The 9,543-nt window shown below is 47.1% G+C and overlaps 1 protein-coding gene across 1 annotated transcript; it reads left to right on the forward strand.

Moving 5' to 3' along the window:
* Positions 1-3,022: 3,022 nt before the first annotated feature.
* On the forward strand, positions 3,023-6,698 carry LOC120707651 (ribosomal RNA small subunit methyltransferase nep-1-like). Its single transcript, XM_039992603.1, has 7 exons — positions 3,023-3,393; positions 4,225-4,317; positions 5,191-5,335; positions 5,429-5,539; positions 5,617-5,699; positions 5,785-5,842; positions 6,363-6,698. The coding sequence occupies exons 1-7, from the start codon at positions 3,100-3,102 to the stop codon at positions 6,440-6,442; spliced, it is 864 nt and encodes a 287-aa protein (XP_039848537.1). The 5' UTR covers positions 3,023-3,099; the 3' UTR covers positions 6,443-6,698.
* Positions 6,699-9,543: the final 2,845 nt, after the last annotated feature.

Raw genomic sequence — 9,543 nt, forward strand, 5'->3', positions numbered from 1 at the left:
CATGCTGAGCTAATTTTTTGCCATGGATCACCTCCATTTCAATTGGGTAGCAATTAAGCACTACCACACCTCCATCCTCATCCTGCAAGCTCAATTTCTCTTCCACTAGCGCTTTTCGATACCCTCCAGGGAGCGCTCGCGAGCCTTGGCCATGGCCGTGGCCAGCCACGCATGACTCCCCACCTCGTCTCCACGAACGAATTGCTCCACGCGGACCGCAGAAGAAGGCAAGGGACATAACACATCACCGGCTCGCTGCGGTGCCCGCACGTGACCTGGCACGAGACACGGACGGTGCAGGTGATGAACCGTCATCGTCGTCGGATCGAGGCCCACCACACCACGGTGGTAGTTGTAGGACTCGCACCAGCTGATGCTCAACGTCATGATGAAATCGAGGGATGAGGCACCGGGGGACCCGGGAACTTAGGTTCCTCGACTCCGTCTGTACATCCGTCTGATGTGCAGCTTGAGGGATCTTGGTTAGGGGGGTGAAAAAGTTTTCATGAAAATTTTTAGCAGTTTTGATCACTAATTAGAGGTATTAAATAAAATCTAATTACAAAATCACCTCCACAATTATGGTACTGTAGTAGTTGCTGTAGCTAATGAAGCCTTTGACCATACGATTAGAGAATGATTAGAGCATAGTTACTGTAGTATTACTGTTGCAAAATATGAATTAATTAGGCTCATTAGATTCAGCTCGCAAAGTTGCACCTATCTGTGAAAAGGTTTCACAAATAAACTCTGTTTAGTACTCCATACATACATTTGTCTTTTTGTGAAAAAAATTTCAAAGGTAACCAAACATGGACTGAATTTGCAACATGTGGAGAAAGGAGGTGTCACCTCGTCAAACAGCATAGAGAATGTGGAGAGACAAATATGAAAATGAAGATCTATTATAGCTGCACTGGAGTTTGATGCATTTTTTTTCAAATGCTCATTTGTACACAAGTAAAATAACAAAATAAATACATGGTGATGCATTTTTTTTCGAGGACACAAAATACACTTATAATTCCTCTATTAATTATGAAAATATTACGACGAGATGCACAAATTCTTATGCAAAATCAAAATCATTAAATTATTGAACATATGAGATGCACATATTTGTGCACATAAAATCCAACAATTGATGCCCAATTTTCTTTATAAACAAGAAATAAATTAAAAATAGTGTAACATAGGATGCACATTTTGTGCATTAAAAAGTTAATAATGTACTACTAATAAATATGCATACTTTTATTATTCAACATGTTAGCTGTGCATTCAAAATATGTGGTGGAAATTGCACTATTCAACATATTGGCTGTGCATTCAAAATATATGGTGGAAAGAGCAAGATATGAAATAAAATATCTCATTTCGTCTCACCATGACACCACGGCACAACAGCTAAGGGTGATCTTTTACTTTTGCCTCCCATGGATCTCAGAGGAGGGACACCCGTTCGCACCATCAGATGGTGGTGGAGATAGGAGCTTAGGAACCATAAGTTCCTCGGAGGTTATTTGGTTTCAGAGGCTAAATTTTAGATCATGTCACATCAAAAAAAATATTAGCATTTAGAAGTATTAAATGAAATCTAATTACAAAAGTAATTACAGAACTCTAGAGCTAAACCGCGAGACAAATCTAACGAGGTATATTGATCCATAATTAGCGAATGATTACGGTAGCGTTACTGTAGCAAATTGTAGATTAATTAGGCTCATTAGATCCGTCTCGTGAATTAGCACACATCTGTCAAAAAAATTTATAAACAAATTTTATTTTATGCTCCTAAATGATAAGATTTTTTTGATATGATAGAGGCTAAAAAAGTTCTTAGAAACAAACAACACCTAGTTAATTTACCACGCCATCAACAAGTCCCTAATCCTGCCGAGGCTCAACGTCACAATGAAATCGCACATCAACAAGTCCTGGATCCAGGGACGAAGCGACATTGTATGAAGGGGTGCATGTGACCCAAGATAAATAAAATCAGTGATTAAGTCTATTTTTTCATCATATATGCACTCTTGCGTAGCTCAACTTGGTGCACTCACAAAGCAAGCAAGTGCACCCCTTTTTAATTTGCTCTGTCCGAGGTTCTCACGTCACCTGCTTTCTACTCTCCCTCTTCACCGCGATATCCCCGCCCGCCCGCCACGGAGCTGGACACAGGATATAGATATGACACGTGCTTTCTATGCCCACTCTTGCACCAGATTATGACGTGGACGTCTCGGTTGGTAGCACCGGTTAGAGGAGCCGCACGCGAACACGCTCGAGCGGCACCCTCGCTTGGCTACACACCAAACTGTGAAAAACCAAAGGGTCTATTTGTTTGACATGTAGCATTTGAGTTTATCTAAAATATTGCTGCTATTTTTTCTGAAAAATTCAACACTAACTTTTAGAAGATGTGTTTAGCTTTCCGAGCTCGAAATACTATAAAAAGCATATAAAATTATAATTTTTAGCTAGGCTTCCAGCTTCACGATAAATTCGTTGTTTGCTTATGTCTTCGAATTACTTGCAAACGCGAGGAGCCCTTAGGGTCCCGTTTGGTTCACGCTATGCTACGCGACGCTACAGGAGAATCTTATATGCATGAAGTAGTAAATGAAGTAAATTTGTAAAATCTTTTCAGTGATGGGTGTAAATTTTCGCGACGAATCTAATGACGGTAATTAATAGATAATTTGCTACAGTGATGTTACAGTAAATATTCTCTAATCGCACGGTCAAAGGTCTCATTAGATTTTTCAGGGTTCCTAGCGCAGAGTTCTGGAGTTAGTTTTGTAAACTGGCTTTGTTTGACACTGTAATTAGCGGTCAAAGTGTCACTATTCACTGGAACAGCGCAAACCAAACGGGCCTAGATGCTTGTTGGGGAGCAGCCAGAAGAACTCTCCCTCACTCACTTATGGACCCCGCTGCACTCAGACTCACTTGTCAGTAGTGAGTCGCCTGCAGTTGCACAGGAGACTCAAGCCGTGACTTGGTGAAGCGAAGTCACCCAGCAGCCGGCGAGAGACACCTCGAGGCTCGAGCCGTGGGCGGGGAGGAGAGACGAGAGAGAGAGAGGTAGAGAGAGAGATGGGGCGGTCCTACGCGGCGAAGGGGCGCAAGAAGAAGCGCAAACTCCACGAGGCGGCGGCCTCGGACGCCGGCCCGCCCGCCGAAGAGGCGGAGGAGCTGCCGCTGCCGGAGGAGGCTGGCGGCGAGGATAAGGGGAAGGATGAAGAGGCGGCGGCGGGAGAGGAGGAGGAGGAGGAGCACGCGGCTGTGGAGGGGCTCCCGATTGTGCCCAGGCCGGTGGACGGGAAGCGGCGGCCCGGCGCCATCTTCGTGCTCGAGAGGGCCTGCCTCGAGGTCGGCAAAGTCGGCAAGGTACAGTGGTGTTAGGCTTCGGCAAGAAATTGCTCTTTTTCATTGTGCTGTTCGACAGCGAATTCGTGCTGTCTTTGTTGGGTGATTATGCACTGATCGGGTTCTATCTTGTGCTTAAATTAGGGGATTTGGTCAAGTAATTGGTTTGCTCAAGCAGTTCTAGTGCTTTTATTAGTAGGGAAAGGGGCTGAAGTGAAATGTGCAGGTAGATGTGAGAAAAAGCACTGGCTTTGACACCTTCGCCGTCGTGTGGAACTGCATGAAAGAAATCGAGGATATTAGTATATTAGTGGATTAAGTATATTCCTTATATTAAAAATGCTTACAGTCTTCCCATTTGAGGTGTGGGTTTCTTGACTTTAGGTGTTTGGTCATGATTTTTTGCATAGGACCAATTAATCATTTTCTGATGTTCGCAGGGCTTGTATTATAGTAGGCTCATCACCGTCAATTTTTGGATATAGCTAATGCAATTCTTTCCTCAACAAAAAGATCATTGCTTGGCCATCTTATAGATACCAATGTTAGTTTAAACCTAACCGTCCACTTCACTGCATAGTTTTAAACTCTGTGTGATTGATTGTTTACTTGGATCATGTAAAAGCTTATTCAAACTTCCCTGATTTCTTGATTTTGAATAGATCCACAGCTTCTGATTCATTTGAATGAAACAAAAAAAGAAGAAAACATTGAACCATGATATCTGGATGATTTCTTTCCAGACCAATGATTGACATACATAGATTGCATTTTTGACAATGCTTTCTTTTTAAACAACTGATTGTCATACATGGATAGTAATTTGACAATTTATTTTACCATCCTGTGCAGACTATGCAAATCTTGAACTCAGATGATCACGCTAATTATTTGAGGAAGCAGAATCGCAATCCTGCTGACTATAGGCCTGATATCATTCATCAGGTAATGTAATTTTTTTGAAACTAGTGGCTGTGGATTAAAGCTGTCCCCTTTATATTTGATCGCCAAGTCCTTGTTTCTTTAAGAAGTTATGAAGTGTTCCATTTCTCCGTTGCCTTATCTATTCCCAATTGTCCATTTGTCCTCCCTGCCTCGTGTATTATCTGAACTCTTAAGTGGGGAACAGAGAAGAAAGGAAGAACGAGGTGAACCAGCAGGCGGCACGGCTCTCTTTCCTCCTTTCCCATCCTTGCTGGCTCCGGCGCCATGGCTGGTGCAGCTCTGCCCACTGCTTCCAGCACAATTGGTGGTGCAGATACGCCCCTGCTCAACTGCGACGGTGGTATCTGGAAGGGACGGTGATGGGTTTCCATTTGAGTAGGGGGAAGGGGGCAATTCATAGCTGGTGGAGCGGCTCGGGGCCAGCTTGCTTGTCAGCTCGTCATTTCTTGTGCAGGGTGGTGGCGTTGGGAGAGGAGAGTTGGCAGTGCAGAAGGGAACTCGAGAGGATTGTTACATCAGGTGGGAGGGAGGGGTTCTTTACTGACTGTTGTCTTGGTTTAGGCTTTGGCCGGCTAGTGGGATCATTAATCATTGTGGTTATGTCCCATTGATAGGTTTATTTTTCTTTTCTTCTCTGATTTATCTGTGAAAGTTTTGCGTCCTCCATGCCCGCCTTACCGCCTCACCTCAAGTGCCTAGCGATGAGAGGGTGATGGGTTGCCAAGGCTCTCCTTAACGCTTTAAAAACCACGCACGCACACACAAAAAAAAAGGAAAAGGAAATGGACTGATCTGGTAGAGTTGGAATATAGTTGATTGGACCTGCCCAAAAATCATTCCCCGCCTTGAATTTGCTTCCAAAATATTTTGCAGGCTCTACTGGCGATATTTGACAGCCCTTTAACAAAAGCTGGAAGGTTACAGGCTGTTTATGTGAGGACTGAAAAGGGAGTACTGTTTGAAATCAAACCTCATGTCCGCATGCCACGAACATTTAAACGCTTTTGTGGTTTAATGTGTAAGATACTTATAAACTTGTATATCTTGTGAACCTTTTGTGTTTGTTTTATTTCCGTAGTGCTGATATGCAGGTAACTATTTAATATTGCAGCTCAATTGTTGCAAAAGCTGAGCATTACAGCAGTTGGGAAGCGTGAGAAGCTTCTTAATGTTGTTAAAAATCCTGTTACCCGCTGTCTACCTGTTGGTGCCCGGAAAATTGGTGAGAGTTTATATTTTTTATCAAAACATGTTTCCTTATAAGGTATATATGCTAATTGATGTTTTTTAAATACTTAGGCCTTTCATTTAGCGCTGAGAAGTCAGTCAACTTGTTTGACTATGTTGCCAAATCCAGTGATGATGAACCTCTTGTGTTTGTGGTGAGTAAAAGCTGCAATATAAGCTGAACTGTTTTGATCCCCTAATGTTTGTGCCTAATCCCATTCTGTCTGCATGTTGTTCCAGGTTGGTGCCATGGCCCATGGAAAGATCGACAAGGAATACACAGATGATTACATCCAAAGTAAGTAGTGATCTCTTGAAACAATAAAATGATTTGATGCTGAGAAGTAAGATCAACATAGTGGTCAGGGTGACATTCTATATTTGTTAATTAGTTCTACACTTGCCGCATGCACATGTGCAGGATTATTTGTCAATTTGTTCATACAGCCATGTAAATTTACTGTTTTGGTGATTTTTCAAAAACTTTCTAATTCGAGGAATTTTCTTAGAAAGTTTTAACTCAGCAGCAACTGCCTTAACTTAGTAGCAACTTGGAAAGTTGGAGTTATTGCCAGTTTGATTTGAATAATGAAATTATCCCACTTCTAGCTAGTTTGAGCATGAGCCATTTTTGCTGGTTCTATCACCTAGAAACTGGCAAATGAATGTTCACGACTATGCACTTCAATCCTGACACTGCTGGCTAGTTTTTTGTTCTTTTGTTGGTGCTGTACGTGTAAAGGTAGTCATGTAGTGCTTGCATTTTTCTGCATCTGTTTTCCTTTCAACCATATTGACAACTTTCCATGATGGTGCAGTTTGCAACTACCCTCTCAGTGCTGCCTGTTGTTTAAATCGGATATGCAGCGCCCTGGAGCAGAAGTGGAACATCAGATGAATGGAAATTTTGAAACAGACATCTATGTACTCGATGGCTAGTGCCCAGTAGCACTGTGTTTTTTCCATCCTTCATGTACTGCCTTTTTTTTTGGGCCATACAGAAACAAGAAATTCTCCAAAACAACTGCAGGATCTAAGGTAGCGTTTGGTTGGAGAGCAGGTAGAATGGAACAGATCCTAAAGCGTCCCCTCATAAGAGAAAACTTAAATGTGATACTAACATCAGTCCCAGGAGGCTGATAACATATTTATTACATCAGATGGTTCATTATCATACAACTCTATGTGGTAGTGAGCAGAGAAATGCCACTATCGCGAGGATTACAACCCATACCAACAGAACGATATTAACTATAAAAAGAGGGTCATCAGAGTCTTGCGCCATCGGAATCTCCTGCGGGTGACCTAAATCCACAGGCAAGGCTGGGTGCAGGACGGTACCTCTACTCAGTTGTAACATCCCGAAAATTCACCAAATTAAATCGTGCGCTAAAACTGTTTTTCGTCGTTGAGCTCGACTCCCCCTTAAACTCTAAACCCTATTCCCAGAATTTCTCCTGAACAACCCGACACCCGAATTCAATTCGCGTCCCATCTTTTCCCTTCCAACGCGACGCGTCGCGACCGGCCGCCGCGAATATCGCCCCCTCTTTTTCCTCTCTCCCCTCCGACCGCGTGCCCCATCTCCCGCGTCCCGCACGCCACGCGTGGCTGACCGCGGCCGCGGTCGCCGCTGGCGCGCACCGCCCCCTCCTTTTCCTTTCTCTTTTCCCCCTTTTTCCCCATTTCCTTTTTCTTTTTCCTATTTTCTTTCTCTCTCACCCCTCTTCTTTTCTTTTCTTCTCCTCTCTTCCTTTCTTCCCCGTCGCGCGCCTGAGCCGCTTCCAGCCCGGCCCGCCTACCCCGCGTGCGCCTCACCTCCCTCCCGCATGTGCACCACCCGCTCCCGGCCGTGCACCGCGCCGCACCGAGCCGCGCCCCTACCCGACCTCACCTGCCCCGCTCCCGCGCCCCGAACGCCGCTCGCTCCCGAGCGCCGCCCGACCCCTCCTTCCTTCCCCGCGCGCGCTCACCCCGGCCCTCCGCTCGGCCTGCCCCGCACAACCACGGCCCGGCGCCACCCGCGCACGCCCGCACACTCCGACCCCGGCCAAAGCACCGCGCCGCGCCGGCCCGTGCACACGCGTGCGCGTGCACGCACTCGCCGCGCCACGGTGCACGGAGCCGCGCTCGCCCCCGGCACCGGCCGCCCGCGCGCAGCCGTGCCAAGCTAGCTCCCCGCGTGCACGCACCGCCACCGCCTTCCCCGTTCGCGCGTGCACCGCGTGCCGCACCGCCCGCCGCGCCATTCGTCGTCAGGACGGCCGCGCGCAGCAACCCCGCCCTCGCCGCTCGCGCCACCACCACTGTGCAGCACAGCAGCTTCCCCACGTGCTCGACGACGGCCTCGACGCCCACGCCGACGCCGCACGCCGCGTCACGACACAGACGGACGGCCGAACGCCACCTACACCCGGCCTCGCCACCGCCTCTCCCTCGCTATAAAGCGACCCCGGCGCCGCTCTTTCGCCCCATGACCGCCTCCGCCGCCTTCAGCTCGCCTCTCCTAGCCCGCAGTACCGCCGCCGCACGCACTGCAGCACGCCGCCGCCGCTTCCGTCGCCCCGCCCCCTCGACTCGCCCCGGCCCAAGGTAGGGGGCGCACTGGGTTCCTTCCTCCCCTCTCTCCCTTTGCCCCATGCCTGCTCACCCCGAGCCGCCCCCGCTCGCGCCGCCCATGGCCGCAGACCCCCGCCGCGACCATGGCCGCCGCGCGCCACCCCTGCAGGACCCCTGCTCCGAAATTGGAGAGGGGAATCAAACCCCCGAGCCTCCACCTCCTTTTCCCCCACGATCCCGGCCACCCTAGCGCCTCGAACCACCGGCCCAAGGCCGCCGCCGGCGAGCCCCTCCCTCCCCTGTTTCCCAGCGCGAGGGGGAGGAAGGGGATGGCAGTTTTGCCATTAGGCCCCCCCTTTCCTCTATTATGTAAAGAGCCCCTCCACCTTTGCGAGTTTCTTTCAAATAAAACCCCCTCTTTTATTATTTTTCTAAACAACTCCTCCACCGTATACAAACACTTTTAAATAGAACTCTGCCCTTTTATAAAATAACCCAAATACTTCTAATAATTCCAAACAGGCCCTTTTTCCTATTTACCAACAAGTCCTTGGGCTCTCGTTTGGGCCCTAAACACCCATTAACCTATCATTTCATGCGCCAAAACAACTTCGATCAACCCCAAACTTTACCATACCATTTCTAATATAATTTTGGGCCGTACCTTTAGCAAACCACTCAAAGATGTTACTTCTATCTCCATATTTTATGTGTCCCCGATTCGAGCTCAACGATAAACTTTTATTTCTGTGTCTTGATTGTGTGCTTGATTGTTTGCGTCGTAGATCACGGTGTGAATGAAGGAGAGCCCGCTAGCGAGCAGGAGAACGAGGACCAGTTCCGCGACCCCGAACCCGAAGGACAGGACCTCCCCGAAGGCTACGAAGACGGCAAGTTCAATCCCATCCTTTGATGCAAGTTTCTGTCCTAGTTTTTATAAACACATCCCAATGGCCTGCTTTATAAAATTGCATATGTTTTGCTTGCATGAAAACATGGTTGGATAGCCACCCCTTAATTTGTGATAACCATTCCTTGACCACCTAGATTAATGTCTGATTTTGCTTGGACGTTAATCGATATTAGAACGCTTAGAACTTTACTCATAATACTATTTATTTTATAAAGAAAATGTGTGCGTATGGGATGGGATAAATGTGGTGTTTTTGTAAAGAAAGTTTAGACGGGATGGATGGCATTTCTACGGATTTGCCATTTGGTGTGCTCGCGCCAATGTGGCAGGGCAGAGAAGGGAGATATCCATCTTGTCGTGTCTAAGGACCGAGTTGGTGTGTCAACTCACCTAACTCCACTTTCGTGCAAACCACTCGACCGTTGTATGGGCAACGACTTAGCATAAATCCCACTAGTTAGTCTGATAGCCATCAGGAGAGCTGAGAGCAACGGGTGACTAAGGAAAAGGGATAAGCCCCGAGTGAC

This window comes from Panicum virgatum, chromosome 5K, assembly GCF_016808335.1.
Source record: "Panicum virgatum strain AP13 chromosome 5K, P.virgatum_v5, whole genome shotgun sequence".
NCBI classification, from domain to species: Eukaryota; Viridiplantae; Streptophyta; class Magnoliopsida; order Poales; family Poaceae; genus Panicum; species Panicum virgatum.

What these genes read in the sequence shown, in the direction of transcription:
- LOC120707651 (XM_039992603.1), top strand. Translation starts at nt 3,100, where the DNA reads ATGGGGCGGTCCTACGCGGCGAAGGGGCGCAAGAAGAAGCGCAAACTC. An exon ending in ACGCTTTTGTGGTTTAATGT is followed by an intron (nt 5,336 to 5,428) that starts GTAAGATACTTA and finishes TTAATATTGCAG; the next exon opens with CTCAATTGTTGCAAAAGCTG. An exon ending in TGTTGGTGCCCGGAAAATTG is followed by an intron (nt 5,540 to 5,616) that starts GTGAGAGTTTAT and finishes TTAAATACTTAG; the next exon opens with GCCTTTCATTTAGCGCTGAG.